We start from the raw sequence: 18,893 nt of genomic DNA on the forward strand, positions 1-18,893 counted from the left end.
CTATCACTCACCATATTCATGGGGTAGGAAGACTCAGCATCATAAAGATGTCCATTTTCTCCAAATCTACAGATTTGTTGAAATTCTAATTAAAATTGGAATATGATTTTTCATGGAGCCTGATATGTTGAACCTAACATGTCTATGAAAAGACAGAGCACCCGGAATTCCTAACTCAATTTTGAAGAAAAAGTCTCTGCCTTCTAGGTATCAAAACAATATAAAGCCATAGTAATCAAGACTCCTGGCTTAATTACTGGTCTTGATTTAGGGACAGGAAAGTAAACCCATGGAACAGAAGAGAGAGCTTAGAAACATGCTCATATACATATGGAAGTATACCACCAAATAGTAGTATAAAAGCACAGTGTATTCAGTAAATGTTGCTGAGCTATGTGGTATCCATATAGATTGAAGACAAAATTGGATTCCTACTTCACATCATTTACAACATTAATTTCCAAATGGACTGAAGACCTAAGTGTGAAAAACACACCTGAAAAATATTTAGAAAAAAATACAGGAGGCTATGTTGTTTCTGGGAAAGATTTCTTTTTTGTTTCTTCGAGTTAAATACATGTAACATAAAATTTACCATTTTAACCACATATAGTGTACAATTCAGGGATATTCATGTTATCATGCCTCCATTACTACTGCTTGTCTTCAGAAGCAGAATAACTTTGGCCACCTCATGTGAAGAGTTGACTCATTGGAAAAGACTCTGATGCTGGGAGGGATTGGGGGCAGGAGGAGAAGGGGACGACAGAGGATGAGATGGTTGGATGGCATCACTGACTCGATGGACATGAGTTTGAGTAAACTCCGGGAGTTGGTGATGGACAGGAAGGCCTGGCGTATTGCGATTCATGGTGTTGCAAAGAGTCAGACGCGACTGAACTGAACTAGTTAGCAATCGAACCCGAGTCTCTTATGTCTCCTACATTGGCAGGCAAGTTCTTTACCACTAGCACCACCTGCAAAGCTCCAAGATTAAAACTGCATTAATCAGTACTGTGTGATTTTACAGCTTCCCTGGTGGCTTAGACGGTAAAGCGTCTGTCCGCAACTCGGGAGACCCAGGTTCGATCCTTGGGTTGGGAAGGTCCCCTGGAGAAGGAAATGGCAACCCACTCCAGTACTCTTGCCTGGAAAATTCCATGTACTGAGGAGCCTGGTAGGCTACAGTCCATGGGGTTGCAAAGAGTTGGACACGATTGAGCGACTTCACTTCACTTCACACAAATAGATCAATGGAATGCAATGTAATACAGAAATTGGCCCATACTTATTTAATCAATTGATTTTCAACCAAGGCACAAAGTCAGTTCAATGAGGATTGGGAAATGTTTTCAACAAACGATGCTGGGACTATTGGCTATTCATATAGAGGGGAAAAAAATGAACTTCAACTCTTGTCTCACCCAAATCAAAAAATTAATTTGAGATGGATCATAGGCCTTAATGTAAAAGTGAAAACCAAAAGGCCTTTTAGACAAACTCATAGAATATTTGTGACTTTCAGGTAGGCAACAAAAATTTCTTAGATAGGACATAGGATGCCACAACCATAAAAGAAAAAAAAATTTGGTTAAAGAGATGTTATGAAAATTAAAATTTCTGTTCATCAGAAGGTACCTTTATAAAAATGAATAGGCTAGTCACAAACTGGAATGTACTTTACATATATATGCATACATACATATGTGTGTGTTATCTATGTGTCCTTGCCATGGAGGTGTATTTTTTTGTTGTTATTTGTAAGTTTAAAGGATTGGAAACAAAGTTTGGGTGGGATGCCAAAGGAAAGTGACTGTGGTGCATCCAAGTCACTGGCAAGGAAGCACTGTGTTCTGTAACATGGAAACTCAGAGGGGCCATCTTTTAAGATGTGGGCAGGTGCAGAAGTGGTCCAGAGGGGTCACAAACTTTTGCTTTTTACAAATTAAGTGATTCACATTAAAAAAAAAAAAGTTGGTTAAGATTAGCTTTGGTTTCTGGTCTACAATGTGGCCTTCTCTTTAATTAGAATATCCCGTGGACTGGAAAAGACAAGAAAGCCCACTGATTCCTTCACAGTGTTTGCATAGTCTGTCTGGGAAACGTTGCACTATTCTTGCTCCTCCCTTGTCTATCATTGTCTGTACTCAGTGGAATTCTTTAGCACTCTTTGGCAAGACCTGCTGGATGAGTTCAGATTTTTTCCTTCCATTTGTCCTCAGACCAGCTGTTCTCAACTTCTACAAGAGAGTGGGATGAGGAGGGGTGGGGAGGAATGAGTTCCTGTACATATAGTTGTCTACATCAGTGTTACTATACATTTTGTTTTTTTTTAATTACTGTTTCCTGACTCTACTGTGATTGCACCAAACGCCTGTGTCATTCTTACAGAAGGTATTATTGTTACAATACCCATCAATGATAGAACGACTGTCTCATTATGGATTTCTTTCTCAGCAGAACCTTCCGTTTCCCACATACTGTATGTTATCTTATATGGAGGTCATTACTGTAAGTGGTCTCTGAGTCCCACTGTCCACCTTCGGGTGGAACCAAATGTTGCTTTCCAAAGTGCAGCTCAACATGGAAACTGGTGTCCAAATCTGTTGTTGTTCAGTCACTTAGTCATGTCCAGCTCTTTGCGACTCCATGAACTACAGTACACGAGGCATGCTTGTCCTTCAGTGTCTCCTGGAGTATTCTCAGACTCGTGTTCATTGAGTCAGTGATGCCATTCAACCATCTCATCCTCTGTTACCCACTTCTCCTCTTGCCCTCAATCTTTCCCAGCATCAGGGCCTTTTCCAGTAAGTTGGCTTTTCACATCAGGTGGCCAAAGTATTGGAACTTTAGCTTCAGCATCAGTCCTTCCAATGAATATTCTGGGTTGATTTCCTTTAGGATTGACTGGTTTGATCTCTTTGCAGACCAAGGGACTCTCAGGAGTCTTCTCTAGCACCACAGTTCAAAAGCATCAGTTCTTCAGCGCTCAGCCTTCTTTATGGTTCGACTCTCACATCCATACATGAGTACTGGAAAAACTATAGCTTTGAGTAGATGGATGTTTGTCTGCAAAGTGATGTCTCTGCTTTTTAATATGCTGTCTAGGTTTGTCATAGCTTTCCTTCTAAGGAGCAAACGTCTTTTAATTTCACGGTTGCAGTCACTATCTGCAGTGATTTTGGAGCCCAAGAAAATCTGTCACTCTTTCCACTTTTCCCCCTTCTGTTTGCCATGAAGTAGTGGGACCGGGTGCCATGATCTTAGTTTTTTGAATGTTGAGTTTTAAGGCAACTTTTTCACTCCCCTCTTTCACCTTCATCATCAAGAGGCTCTTTAGTTTCTCTTCACTTTCTTCCATTAAAGTCATATCATTTGCATATCTGAGGTTGTTGATATTTCTCCCTGCAATCTTCATTCCAGTTTGTGAGTCACCTAGCCCAGCATTTCGCATGGTATACTCTGTATATAAGTTAAATAAGCAGGGTGATGTACCTGCTTATTTAACCCTTTTAAAATAGACTTGATGTACCTTTCCCAGTTTTGATGAAGTCAAGTGGGCCTTAGGAAACATTATTAAAAATAAAGCTTATGGAGGTGATGAAATTCCAGCTGAGCTATTTAAAATCCTGAAAGATGATGCTTTTAAAGTGCTGCAGTGAATATGCCAGCAAATTTGGAAAACTCAGCAGTGGCCACAAGACTGGTAAAGTTCAGTTTTCATTCTGGTTCCAAAGAAGGACAATGCCAAAGAATATTCAGACTACCATACAATTGCACTCATTTCACATGCTAGCAAGTTGATGCTCAAAATCCTTCAAGCTAGGCTTCAGCAGTATGTGAACTGAGAACATCCAGATGTACAAGCTGGATTTAGAAAAGGCAGAGGAACCAGAGATCAAATTGCTAACATCCACTGGATCATAGAAAAAGCAAAGAAGTTAAAAAAAAAAAAGAAATCTGCTTCATTGACTACACCAAAGCCTTTGACTATGTGGATCACAACAAATTGTGGAAAATTCTTAAAGAGATGGGAATGCCAGACCGCCTGACCTGTCTCCTGAGAAGCCTGTATGCATGACAAGAAACGACAGTTAGAACCGGAGCTGCGTGTCTGAATCTGGGGCACAGTTTATTCATGAGGGCCCAGTGGCTCCCCACGGGCAGTATATGCTGTCTCTGGCAACTGTCCTTTTCCCTTCACCTACAGCTGTACTGCATGATGCAGCCCCTTTTATTAATCCCGGGAAGAGTGGCTGTCATGGCACAGTGGCAGAAATTATCGTTACTGCTCAAAACATCCCATAGTCCTGGGGGGCGAGGAGGGCGTGGGTTTTCTAAAGCTTCGCCTTCTGACTTTCTACCCCCCAGTATAGTGGATCACTGCTTAGATGCCAGTTTGGCTTCTGGTTGAATCAGCATGCTTAGCAAGCTCTGCTGTGTGTTTCTATCAGCCCATTCCCAGAAGTGGTACTTGGCATTTTTGCCATTATTTTCTAGGTCTGATTTGTGCGTTGACTCAAAGTGTCATTTGTCTCCTAGGCTGCTTTCTTCACCTGTCCCTTCTTCCTGAGATAGTAGCCCTGTTAATCCATCTGTCTGCATTAATAGTCCCTTTTCTTTTCCATGACCGTATTCCTTGGTGGCCGGTCCTCTCTGACTCATCCCTTTTAGCCAGCCCCCAGGTCCGTCAGTATCTCTCTCTCCTCTTAGGTTTTGGCCAGTGTTGCTCAAGTCACCACAGGTGTTGGTTCAGTTAGGGAGAGATTGGTTGGGTGCAGTTTGGGTGAAGGGTATTCTCCCAAAAGTATTAGGTGCCCCAGATCACAGTAATATGAGTGAGGGTGGTGCCAAAATTCAGGGTGGTCTCTGGTCTGTCAGGCCTTCTGTAACATTCCATGTCTTCTGTGGGTTTGAGCATGGCTAAACTGTCTTACTTTCATGGTGGCTCCGACGTAAAGCGTCTGCCTACACTGCGGGAGCCCTGGGTTCAATCCCTGGGTTGGGAAGATCTCCTGGAGAAGGAAATGGCAACCCACTCCAGTATTCTTGCCTGGGAAATCCCATGGATGGAGGAGCCTGGTAGGCTACAGTCCATGGGGTCGCAAAGAGTCGGACACGACTGAGCGACTTCACTTTCACACTAATTCCTATCAGGGGTTAGCAGAGGCAGGAGGTAACCTTGAGGATGGGGCCCACCTGCAAAAAGAAGGCTGGTATGTGTGAGGGCAATACTTTGGCCACCTGATACGAAGACCTGACTCATTGGAAAAGACCCTGATGCTGGGAAAGATTGAGGGCAGGAGGAGAAGGGGACGACAGAGGATGAGATGGTTGGGTAGCATCATTGACTCGATGGACATGGGTTTGGGTGGACTCCGGGAGTTGGTGACGGACAGGGAGGCCTGGCGTGGTGCGGTTCATGGGGTCGCAAAGAGTCGGACACGACTGAGCGACTGTCTGAACTGAACGGATGTGTGAGGGCAAAGCACGACAGGAAACACAAGTGGCAGACAGCACTTCACATTATAACCCAGGCTCTGCAGAGATTGTCACCATCCAGTCCTCTTGACATACACCTGTTGACACACACCGATGACCAGCTCCCCCTAGCCAATTGTGGGGCAGTCGCTCCAAAAAATTCGACTTAATCTGGACCCTATGTAGTACCATACATTATGAAAATGGTGTACTAAAGGCTAAATCTAAATTAGAGAGTGACAGAAATGGGTACGTCAGTTCCAGAGTAGTGTAATTATAGCGAAAGGGTAAAGCAACTTGATCTGGAGAGTCAGAACTAGCTTCCAGGATCAGATAAGATAACTTTGTTCCAGCAACAGAACAGTCCTTATCTTAATATTAGGAGCCATCCTGTTTGTTCTTCCTGTTTCTTCTAAAGAGGACATGTTTATGACATGTTTCTTCCAAAGAGGACATGTTTCTTCTAAAGAGGACATGTTTCTTCTAAAGAGGACATGTTGATGGCCAGGAGGGATCACTCCTTCACTTGAATGAATCCAAGGCTTAACATCTTCAAGTTTAGCAGAAGAATTAGTTACTAGCAAAACCTGATAAGGCTCCAGCCACTGGGTGGGGATTGGTTTTCTGGGAGTCCTTTCCAGGTTTTTCGGTTGGGAGACATCTGTATGGTATACTTCATCCTGCTTTGGTGAGAGTGATAACTTCTGCGTTTTGGGAGGAAGTACCTGGTACTAGATTTTCTGCCTGTAAGACTTCTTGTAAGGTCACTACCTGCATATCTGCTTTATAACTTCTGTAGTTCATGAAACTGCTCCTATTGGTGAAGTGTCTAACAGACTCCCATTGGAGTATTTAAAAATAATGTGGAATTAAAATAGAGGCAAAAATACCTAAAAAGATAGAGATTGGATTGGATTTAAAGCATTCTTATTTGGGAGAATTTTTGTATTGCTTAAGTTTATGTAGCATGTTAAAAATGTAGTTATTTTTTAAATGAATAGAAATAAATGATACAATTTTAAACCGGTTAAAAAGTAATAAAACTTGATTTATCCCACGTACAATACATGTAAATGGATTAAACTTACATGTTAAAAGATTTTGGAATTAAATATATATGATATCAAGATTATGAGCATAATTGGGGAAAATGATAGTTAAGCACATGTTAAAACTGGTAAGGAAATATTAATATCTTATGAAATAGAACTTAAGGCAGTAAATATTAATAGGGATAAAGAGGGATCAGATATGATGATGAAAGGGACAGGGCACTAAGGTTTTAATGGTCATAAGTTTTTATACACCTAATGACATGTCTTTTCACATCATGACCAAAATATGACAATATTTGTTTGGCACGCTGGCGGGGGGATTCTATAGTAGAAGGTAAGACCCATGAGGGCAGGTATGTGTTTCATATTCATTACTGTATCTCCAGTACTTAAAACAGTTCCTGGTTTATTGGTGCCCAAGTATTTGTTGAATGAATAAATAATTTAAAGAAATAATGGACAAGTCTAAGGGGAATCTGATAAATCAAGAAGCCAGTATGAGAATTTTGAAAAACCTCTCTGAGGTACTAGAAGGTCATGCAGATAAAATTTAGTAAGGCCATAGAAACTTTTTAACAACAAAATTCATGAGCTTGCTATAATAGATATACTAAATTTTGCCCATAACAAAGAATAAGTTTATATGATGCTTTTATAAGTATTGGTTGCAATTAGGTGGCAAAGGAAATCTTCATAATTCCAAAGAATCTATGCCATCTAGCACAGTGAAGAGATAATCTTTAGAAATTTCATGTTTAAAGACTGGAAACAGAGCTAAACAATCACAGATTAGAGGAGGTCTTGTCTCAGGTCAGATTTGGAGAAGGAAATGGCAACCCACTCCAGTGTTCTTGCCTAGAGAATCCCATGGACAGAGGAGTCTGGCAGGCCATGGTCCATGGGGTCGCAGAGAGTTGGACACGACTGAAGTGTCTAAACACACACAGTAGAAATGTCAGGACTTGTGAATTTGAAGTAAAGCAAAACTAGAGGGGAATTCATGGTCTTAAATGCACTTATGAGACAGCAAGAAATACTCATAGTATATTAAGTTTTGTTGAAGAAGTTAAGAAAAGGACAGGGTAAATCCAAAGAAAGAAAGAAGATAGTGAAGAGCAGAAATAGAAAACAAAATAAAACAAAGATGCTCAGCAAAACCAATAGATGAAGAAAATAAATAAATAAAATTTTCTATTAATAAATTTTTAGAAGACAACTGAAAAGTAAAAAAGAAGAAACTCAAATAATGCTAGGAACAAAAAAGTTAGGCAATTTTACGGATAAAAAGATCATAGAAATAAGCAGGAATAGCTTTATGTTCATGATTTTGAAAACCTAAATTCCCACTTTCTTGAAAAATAGATATTATCAAGACTAATTCAATTTAAAAAAATCTAAATTAGTAGTTATAGAAATGAAGTGGCTCTAAAAAAGAGGCACATTAGCAACCTAATATGGACCTTGGTTAGACCCTAAATTCTAGTAGTCCAGTGGTGCAAAACCAAAGTTTATGAAATAATTAAAACATTCATTGGACTTTTGATGATACTAAGGAATTTTTTTGGAGAGGGGAATAATGACGGTTAATTTTCTCAGCATAAGCATACTATAGTATGTAAGGGTTAAATATGACATGACACCATGGAATTGCTTCAGAATAATTGAGTGTTACGGTGGTGGAGTGAATGTGGGTTACAGATGGCACTGTTCAATACTATAGTCACTAGCCATACGTGGGTAATTAAAATGTAAAAGGTGAAATGACAGTTCCTCAATCATTAGCATATTTTCACATTAGCAGTAGGAAATCTCCATCATGCAGAAGTTCTTTTGGATAGCGCAGGCGTAGAGGAAACAAGGTTGACCTTGTGTTGGTAAATTTTGAGGCTGAGTGATGAGGGGTTCATTTTATTATTCTCTCCGCATTTGTATACATTTGAAATTTTCCATGAAATGAGGAGACAAAGAAAAACCATGCATGACCTTTGTGGAGAAAATTACAAAAGATCTAAAAGAAGAATTGAAGATATACTTTTCATGAATGGAGAGACTCCATGTGATATCAGTTCAGTTCAGTTCATTTGTTCAGTTGTGTCCGACTCTTTGCGACCCCATGGACTGCAGCACGCCAGGCCCCCAGGCCCCCTGTCCATCACCAGCTCCCGGAGTTTACTCAAACTCATGTCCATCGAGTCGGTGATGCCATCCAACCATCTCATCCTCTGTCATCCCCTTCTCCTCCCACCTTCAATCTTTCCCAGCATCAAGGTCTTTTCAAATGAGTCAGCTCTTTGCATCAGGTGGTCAAAGTATTGGAGTTTCAGCTTCAGCATCAGTCCTTGCAATGAATATTCAGGACTGATGTCCTTTAGGATGGACTGGCTGGATCTCCTTGCAGTCCAGGGGACTCTCAAGGGTCTTCTCCAACATCACAGTTCAAAAGCATCACTGCTCCCAAATTAAGTCTGTAAATTCAATTCAGTTCCATAAAAATCCCCATAGACAAGATAATTGTGAAAAGAATGGGGGCGGGGTGCTTACCTAGAAACTATCAAGGCTTATTTTAAAGGTATAGAAATTAGGAAAGGCATTGTATCGCTGATGCAGAGTTAGACAAATATACCAGTGGAACAAAACTCTCCAGAAATGGACCCTAGGTGGATTAGACCTCGGTGTAGGGAGGCGTCATTTCTAATCAGTGCGGAAACTATGTTTTGGTAATAAATGGTCTTGGGATATTTGGGAATATGGTAATTTGACTTTGGACATGGGTGTTTGTGGTGCTTCTGAGTGGAAATGTGAATTAGGCAGCTGAATATGTGTGAAGCTTAGCAGAGAGACTTGAATTAGTTATAGAAGTTTGGGAATCATAAGCTTACAGGTAAAACTTTTTGATGAAAGCACTGAAATTACTTAGCACGAGAAGATAGCATGAGGGAAAAAGAGGACCGTAGGTGGAACCCACTGCAACACTAAGGTTTAAGGACTGGGTGGTGGCGCTGGTGGTAAAGAAGCCGCCTGCTGGTGCTGGAGATGTAAGAGCCTCAGGTTCGATCCCTGGGTTGGGAAGATCCCCTGGAGGAGAGCATGGCAACCCAGTCCAGTATTCTTGCCTGGAGAATCCCAAGAACAGAGGGGCCTGGTGGGCCCTGGGTCGCAGAGAGTCGGACGCAACTGAAGCGATGTGGCGTGCATGCACACACCGCGGCAGCAGGGCCAGCTGTAAGCTCATTGAGGGCCCAGCTCAGGCTTCCATCCTGGCAGGTGGTAGGTGCTCAGTAAGGTTTTGTCAAGTGAGTAATGGGATGGAGTGGCCAGAAATGTGAGCATCAGACGAAAAGACCCGGTGTCCCAGTAGCTAGAGGAGAGAAGGAGAGGGCAGTCAAATGCTTCAGACAAAGACCGGAAGATCATGACTGAAGAGTGGCTTTCGCAGCAAAGATATCACTCACTGGTGACCCTGGGGAGGGCTATTCCAGTGTTGCAGGAAGACACACTGGGGAAGGAATCTTAAGAAATGCAGGTGACGGACGTGCAGTTGGTAAGAGAAGTGGTAGTGGATTGGAGGTCAGGTCGGGGCTTGGCAGAGTGTGTGAATGTTTAGAGCAGTTTATTGTGGGGATGCAGAGACTTCCACCACTTGAGGAGGTGAGAGAAGTGGTGGAGGGCACTGGGTAGACTGGGGGTTTACTTTTCTCCCCCAAGGTATTTGTTCATTTTTGTGTTTTGATGGGAGAACACTGGACATCCAGTATTTCGAGGGGAGGAGCAGAAGGAGCTGAAGAAGAGTGTGTGAAGATAAAGCAGAGAAAGCTAATGAATGGATCAAGGTCCCTTTGGAAGTGAAAGAGATGAGAACATAGATGGTACATTTCCCTGTGAGAAACGATGAGACCTTTTCCTCAGAAATAGGAAAGAACAGTGCTGATAAAAGTGCATTTGGAGTCTGGAAAAGGTGATGCAGGTAAAGACGTGAAAACCAGCCAGGGTAGATTTCCTGTGATACGATGAATCTTGGGCTTGGGGGTGCCTTACCGCATGGGCACTTTTCAGTACTCAGAATTAGTAGGAGCTGTTGTGTCTTAGGGAGGGAAGAACATCAGTACAATCCCGAGGCATTTCTTTGTAAGCACTTCCGACAGATTACCTAATGAAACCCCAGAAGAAAGGTATCAACATTTCTAAGACTGCAGGAATTTATTGTGGTATCTTTTCTCATTCTAAATCACTTTCATTTTGGTACCTAATTTGATATTTGTGGTTTTGTATGTAGTTTTTTTTTTTAAAGGAAATTCCCCCTACCCCACTATCTGAATACAATTTGTTTCCCTCAATACCTCAGTCGATCCCTGCTTGTAGATATGGGGGCAGAAGTTGAAGGAGTTCATAGGCTTCGTTTTCTGAGCGAAGTGAGAGACAAATCATTTGAAAGGGATGAAGGGAGGGTATGACGTTTGGCAGAGCTCGTGGATGTTTAGAGCAGTTGTTGTGAGGGTGATAAGAGAAATGATTAGGGACAGCAGAGATCGTTCTGGGAGCCCACTCCCAGCTTATCTGTGTCCCCTGCCCCCCATTTTGGCTGTCCAAGCATCGGAACACAGAAAACACGTTTCTTTTTTTTTTTTTTTCCATTTATTTTTATTAGTTGGAGGCTAATTACTTTACATCATTGCAGTGGTTTTTGTCATACATTGAAATGAATTAGCCATGGATTTACATGTATTCCCCATCCCGGTCCCCCCTCCCACCTCCCTCTCCACCCGATCCCTCTGGGTCTTCCCAGTGCACCAGGCCCGAGCACTTGTCTCATGCATCTAACCTGGGTTGGTGATCTGTTTCACCCTAGATAATATACATGTTTCGATGCTGTTCTCTTGAAACATCCCACCCTCGCCTTCTCCCAGAGTCCACAAGTCTGTTCTATATATCTGAGTCTCTTTTTCTGTTTTGCATATAGGGTTATTGTTACCATCTTTCTAAATTCTATATATATGTGTTAGTATACTGTAATGGTCTTTATCTTTCTGGCTTACTTTGCTCTGTATAATGGGCTCCAGTTTCATCCATCTCATTAGAACTGATTCAAATGAATTCTTTTTAATGGCTGAGTAATATTCCATGGTGTATATGTACCACAGCTTCCTCATCCATTCAGAAAACACGTTTCAAGTGGGGCTGCAGGATAGTATTACTAGAAAGAGGAGGGCTCCGGTGGGTTTCCCTGTGGCTCAGCTGATAAAGAATCCGCCTGCAATGCAGGAGACCTGGGTTCAATCACTGGGTTGGGAAGATCCTCTGGAGAAGGGAAAGGCTACCCACTCCAGTATTCTGGCCTGGAGAATTCCATGGGCTGTATAGTCCATGGGGTCGCAAAGAGTCAGACACGACTGAGCGACTTTTCACTCACTCACTCACTCACTCACTCACTCACTCACTCACTGGTGTGTTGAGGGAGCAGGTAGAGAGAGAGGGTGAAGTGATGCACCCCAGAATCAAGGCTGAGTTGGGAAGGAAGTGGAACCATGAGACGGCTGCTCACTCCCAGGAAAGCAAGGATGGAAGATTTGTTGAGGCTGGAGAGCAGTGAACTGGAAGTAGTCGAGATGCTGAGAGAGTTGAACGTTAATTAGATATGGAGCAGTTTATTCTAGAAAAAGCTGAAAGGGCCAGTGTTGGCATTTGAGGAAATCTAGAGGGAAATAAGATGAAGTAGATTTCTGCTGTACTCAGATATATTCAGGATGTGGTGGGAGGGGAACCTGCTTGGGTGTGTGTGTGTGTGTTTAAGTTAATACTGTGAAGATTTTTGGGAAGTGACAGCAACTCTTTAAACAAGTGAGAAAATAAGAAACAGTGACCTTTAAAACAGTGATCTTTAAAAGTTTACCTGTTGCTTAAACAGTTTGCTTGGCCATCAGTTGATGTACTAGAGTCACAAGAAAATTTTTAAGCTTTTTATTTTGTGTTATTCCTAACAGATTTTCTTACACATGTACACCAAGCATTCGTTAGATTATTTTCTCCCTAATCTCTGTAAAGCTGCCAGACGTTTTTACTGTATTAAAATAAACCAAAGACCATTTCTCATGAGTTCCTCAAGGCATCTTCTTTCTTTTCTCTTATTCCAAAAGAAAAAAGAAGAAATGTTTCATCTGGAGACAGCCTGATTCTAGAATACTGAGGTGTTCTAAAAACCATCGCATCATATTTAGATCATCTTCACTTAGTTGGTTAAATTGTTGCATGAAAGGTGAGTGATTAGATAGGTGAGCAGCATCTTCTTTGTCAGGATGCCAATAAGTAACAATTACGTTTCAAAGATTTTAAACAATATTGGGTACCATCTTACAGGATTTGGAGAAAAGCTAAACACTTCCATGGGTCCTAAGTATATCTTCCATTCAGAATGCTTTTCACTTCTGTAGGGACTTCACAGTCACCAAAGATAAATATAAATATCTGCTGCTGCTGCTAAGTTCCTTCAGTCGTGTCCGACTCTGCGACCCCATAGACGGCAGCCCACCAGGCTCCCTCGTCCCTGGGATTCTCCAGGCAAGAACACTGGAGTGGGTTGCAATTTCCTTCTCCTATATGTATATATATCAAAGGCATTTAAAGTTTTTTGACACCTATATTGATATTCTCAATAACCTCTTTTCCTATTTCCTACTAATCATTGTTCACAATTGGATACAGTTTGAAGAAGAATCATCAAGGTACCAGCAAAATACTGTTCTAATAAGTCTGCTTTAAGTTTTTAAGGGAGAAATTTTGTTTTAATTGAAAAGTTTTTTTTTTCCAAGTCTTGAAACATCTAACTCTGTGGTCAATCTACTGTGATTGTGACATGTTCTTTTTTTTTTCATTATATGATTCCAATTGTAATAGCATTTTGTAAGTGACAAAACCATAGAGATAGTAAAAAGGCCCATGTTTGCCAGGGTTTAGAGGAGGGTAGGGGAAGGGATGAATATATAATACACAGTCCATTTTTAGAGCAGTGGAAATATTCTGTAATGATGTGTTCTTTTAGTTAAAAGAAATATTTTTAATTACATGCTAAATTAAATCTGTTACAATTGTTCTAAATGCACAGAATGTCCCTGGCTGCTTATTGTGTCATCTGCTGTAGAAGAATGGGAACCTCGACTCCTCCGCCAAAAAGCAGCACATACTGGAGAGATATCAGTGAGTACAGTTTAAATGACAGTATTTTCTTACAGAAACAGTGATAGAATTGTGGTTAAGTTTCTAGGGTGGTCCACAAAAACTTGTTTAATTAGTGATAAATCTCAAATTTATTTATAACTTTTCTGTGCTAATGGTTCACCCCAAATTTGTAGGCCCAGAGCCATGCATACTCCTTTTTCTTAGGAATTTCCCCTTCCCTTTGTTCCCATCAGGTTCATACTCATCCTTGTAAATTCAAGTCTCACTGCATTCTTCAGCAGCTGTTTACTAAGCTCCTATAAAACTGGTGTCAGGCCCGTGTATTAGGTTCTGATAATTCAGTGGAGAGCCAGGAAGATGTTTCGCTTGCCCTCTAAGAACTTAAGATCTAGTACCAATCTACTGTCTTTCTTTGTAAATATTTATGTTATTACTAATCTTTATTTGTAAAATGAGAATATTGCCTAGACCATCTTTCATTCATTCTACTATGTGCTGGGTACTATTACTAGGCCCCGAGGGTACAGTATGGAATAAGACAAAGTCTGTCCTCATGGAGCTTCCTTTTGGCCTTTAAGAGAGATCAGTTCTTCGGATAGATCCTTTTCATCTAGAAAATTCTGTGATTTTGTTTTAAAAATACAAAAATGAGTGGAACAGAGAAGGAAACTTCTCTCATCATTTCTGGTAGAGCAGACTCAAGAGCAGTGAGCACACTTCAGGGTAGCAGACGAGGCTGTGAGTCTGCACTCCGTTTCCAGTGCTTCGTGGGGAGAAACACCCTAGTGTGAAGAAGCAGGTGGCAGCGGTATGGGGGGACAAACTAGCTGCTCCTGGGGAAGCCCAGCAACCATCCTGGAGTAAAGAAGACTTCCTGGGATTGTCCTCTTTCCTGTTCTGGAGCCGTAGGCTCTAGAATTGGGGAGGAATGTCCATCTCCCTGGGCTGATGTGTGGGGAAGTCAGTGGGGAGTTCCTTAGCCCTCAGTAGGGAGGAGAAATGTTTCCTTGGCAGCATTAGTTGAAGATCTGAACAAAACCCTGAACAAAGCTTCTATGCATCCAACAAATTATAGATTGACATTGACTTTTTTTCCCTTTCTTTTTGAAGGAAATATAATAAAGTTTACTGGATCACTTATTTTAGGGTAAGTGTCAACTGTGGAATAGTAATTGACTTCATTATACTACTGTTTGAGAGCTCAGTGGAAGTAATTTACAGGTAGCATAGGGGTAGTGAAAGGGTATAGATTTTAGAATCTGTGAACATGTGGATTCATCACTGGTTCTGTCACTTAAATGTTGTCTTGACCCAGTTACTTTAAGCCCTGAGGAGTGTTTTCTCTTGGATGTAGTAGATGTGGGGAATTCTGCCCCCTGGCACTGTTGCTCTGAGGAAAGCACTTGGCAAGTACAGAGCAGGCACTCACTGATTAGCTTTCACATACCTAAAATCACATCTTGTGTTAGGTTATGAAGAAGTTCAAGAAAGGTGAATCAACTATAGTCAAAATTATTTTTGAAAGTCCTTTGAGTCACCATAAAGCTGTTATGAAAGGAATTGAGGTTGACTGAGAAAACCACCAGATTGACCCTCCAATTTCATGCTATTTCAGAGGCACATGTTTAATGAATGGAGTGATTTTCTTCCAAAGGTTGTTATTTTTCTTTCTCATTTCTTCTTTTTGGAGAGGAGGGATGGGTATATATTAAGTGTATGTCCAATGCTGCTCTAATGTTTCTGTTAATAATATTCTTTTTCATTAGTGTAAATATGAAATCAAATCTTAGATGCTAAAATGATAAAGTAGATATATTTGCCATTTTATCCAAATACATACATTTCTCCATGACATTGTAAGGTAAGACAGAACATATTTAGAGGATTTTTTTCCTTGGACTCATTCCAGGCAAAAGATAAATGTAGCCCAGGTTGGATGCATGAGACAAGTGCTTAGGGCTGGTGCACTGGGAAGACCCAGAGGGACGGGATGGAGAGGGAGGCGAGAGGGGGGATTGGGATGGGGAACACATGTAAATCCATGACTGATTCATGTCAATGTATGGCAAAATCCACTACAATATTGTAAAGTAATTAGCCTCCAACTAATAAAAATAAATGGAAAAAAAAGATAAATGTATATTCTTTTCTATGATGCAGTTTCTTTGTTTATATCACAGTAAAATTCAGGAATATTGTGAAAACTCACAATTTCTAGTAAAGAATTTTGTCTTTCAGAAAACATGTGATAAAAATACTGAATAGATTTGTTCGTTTTGGCTGCTCTGGTCTATTCCCCCAGAGAGGTGATGACCCTAAAGAGCTTTCTCTCCATTCTTTGGGTGCTGGCAGTGTCTGGCCTTTCTCTCTTCCTTTCTTTTGCTGTAGGGTGGGAAGCTCGGGAAAAGGCTTCATATAACTGCTGTTTCTAAGCTCTGAGTTCACAGAGTGCAGCCTTTGTGTCTGGATAAAAGGAGTGTGTAGGTCAGTCTGACTAGGGGGAAAAATCCTTCGCTTTAGGATATACAGCATTGTATTTCACTTAAAAAAAAAATTCTAGTTTGCTTCCCCCCCACCTCCACTGTGCAACTTGTGGCATCTTAGTTTCCCAGCCAAGGATTGAACCCGGGCCCTTGGCAGTGAAAGGGCACAGTCCTAACCACTGGGTCGTCAGAGAAGTCCTTGTATTTCACTTCTAATATTTGATTTTAGGTTTAACACTTAGAAGAAATTTTCATATGCTGGTGTTAGGAGTACAGATTGACTAATCTTTAAAAAAAACACTGGCATTATCTAGTAAAGTCAAACAATATATTTATACTTTCAGAAAGTCTGTAGTTTTACTTCTAAGTATGTATCTTAGAGGAACATATGTATGTACAGAACATGAGTATGTATCTTAGAGGAACATATACACATGCATACAGTGCAGATATATATGATGTATAACAGATTAATTGACTCAAAACAGAAATTCCCTAAATGCCCATCTGTGGTAGAAAGGATAAGTAAGTCATTATATAGCCACACAGTGGATGAATCACATGCCACGTGAAAATATAAATGCTTGAACTCCAGATACATGTAACGACATGGGTGAATCTCACAAGAAGAAGGCTGAACTAAAGGATGCATACAGTGAGATCCCATTCCTTTGAAATTCACAGACAGAATTAAGCCTTGTTGTTTAAAGGTTCATGTTTAGCTGATGAACTATAAAGAATAGCAAGGATATTATTATAATCAGAGAATAATACTTGGCTATAGAGATGAGAGACAGGGTCAGGATCAGGGAGGGACACACTGTGGGCTTCTGGGTACTGTTAATGTTTTTTGCCTGGGAATGTAATGCAGATGTTTGTTGTTATTTGTTACGCTGAAATGTGTATATACATTTGTAAATGTATGTGTAGTGTATGTTATATACACATTACCATATTCATACTATGTTTCCCAATAAAAAAGAGAAAAATTTCTACAGAAAGCTTATTACAAAAGAGTGGCTCCTGTGTTATATTTAGATTATATGTTTATGATGAATTTTTTGTTTCTTTTTAAGAGGCTCCTTATTTATTACATATGAAGTTCTGGCCTTGAAGAAGTCTTTGACATTAGATACTCAAGTGGTAGAAAGAGAAAAAATGAAGTCATATATATATGTGCACACAGTTTCTTTAGATAAAACAGAAAATCATGGTAAGTTCATGGTAAAGTAATCCTATCTTTGTGAACAATGGAAGCTAGTTACTGAATTTAAAAAATGAGTAGGAATGTAAATTGGTACAAATGCTATGGAAAACAGTATTCAGATTCCTTAAAAAATTAAAAATAGAAGCTCTGTTAGAACCAACAATTCCATCCCTGGGTATTTATTCAAAGAAAATTCTAAAAGATTATCCACCCCTCTATTCAGTGCAGCATTATTTACAATAGCCAAGATATGAAAGAACCTAAGTGCCCATCAATAGATAAATGGATAAAGAAGATGTGTGTGTGTATATACACAATGGAATATTACTCAGCCATAAAAAGGAACGAAACTTTGCCATTTGTAACAGACCCAGAGGGTATAATGCTGAGTGAAATAAGTCAGACAGAGAAAGACAGAATACTGTGTGATTTCATGTATATGTAGACTCAAAAAATAGGACATGAGTAAAGAGAACACCTACTCATTATACAGAGCACCTGCAGGTGGTTGCCAGAGGGCTGGGGGTTGGGGCAAGAGAGAAATAGGTGAGGGAGACTGAGAGGGGCAGTCTTTTGGTTATAAATAGAGGAGTTACAGATATAAAGTGTTCAGTGTGGGGAACGTGGTCAGTAATTATGCACTACTCTTGTATGGTGAGAGATAACTAGATTTAGCATGCTGATCATTTTGAAATACATAGAAGTATGACATTACTTCCTGTGACTGGGAGAAATTAGAACTAAAATGCTTCACAGTAAAGGAAAATTTTCTTAACTGTCTCCCAGCCATACTAACAGTATCAAACTAAAATGAAATAACTTTGTGAAGGAAAAGCTTCTCCCCAACCACCCAGTTGTAAAAGTGATCAGGAGGATTAGATACAGAACAGAGAAAAGTAGAAAAATAAAGGATATAAAAAATCCATAGTTCCTGCCCCAGTGATTGTTATATTGTGATATCAACAGTCCTGGTGGCTCAGTGGTAAAGAACCTGCCTGTCAATGCGGGAGACACAGGTTCGATCCCTGGGTTGGAAAGATCCCCTGGAGAAGGGAATGGCAGCCCACTCCAGTATTCTTGCCTGGAGAACTCCATGGACAGAGGAGCCTGGCAGACTACAGACCATGGAGTTGCAGAGTCAGACAGGATTTAGCAACTAAACAACAAAAACAACAACACCAGTAACTAACACAATGTTGTAGGTCAATTATACATCACGAACAAACACACTCATAGAGAAGAGATCAGATTTGTGCTTACCATTGGCAGGGCCCATGTGGGAGCAGGGGGAATTGGATGAAGGTGGTCACAATGTACAAACTTCCAGTTATAAGATAAATAAGTACTTGGGGTGTAACGTACATTAATAAATATAATTAACACTGTTGTATGTTATATATGAAAGTGGTTATGAGAGTGAATCCTTAGAGTTTTCATTACAAGCAAAAATTTTTTTCCTATTTCTTTAATTTTGTACCCATGAGATGATAGATGTTC

The 18,893-nt window shown here is 40.4% G+C and overlaps 1 protein-coding gene across 3 annotated transcripts in view; it reads left to right on the plus strand.

The window, feature by feature from the left end:
• SERAC1 (serine active site containing 1) overlaps positions 1-18,893 on the plus strand; it is a 56,127-nt gene that overhangs the window by 1,799 nt on the left and 35,435 nt on the right. The window contains exons 2-5 of one of the 3 annotated variants that reach the window (XM_020889360.2): positions 12,668-12,786; positions 13,633-13,724; positions 14,817-14,853; positions 17,266-17,402. In XM_020889360.2, coding sequence (XP_020745019.2) covers positions 13,634-13,724; positions 14,817-14,853; positions 17,266-17,402 — 265 coding nt within the window. In that variant the 5' untranslated portion in view covers positions 12,668-12,786; position 13,633. Of the gene's footprint in view, positions 1-12,667; positions 12,787-12,825; positions 13,253-13,632; positions 13,725-14,816; positions 14,854-17,265; positions 17,403-18,893 lie in introns of those variants that run through there. The other 2 variants (XM_020889365.2, XM_020889363.2) reach the window with 2 other exon arrangements.

This window comes from Odocoileus virginianus, chromosome 34 (genome assembly GCF_023699985.2).
Source record: "Odocoileus virginianus isolate 20LAN1187 ecotype Illinois chromosome 34, Ovbor_1.2, whole genome shotgun sequence".
Lineage (NCBI taxonomy): Eukaryota > Metazoa > Chordata > Mammalia > Artiodactyla > Cervidae > Odocoileus > Odocoileus virginianus.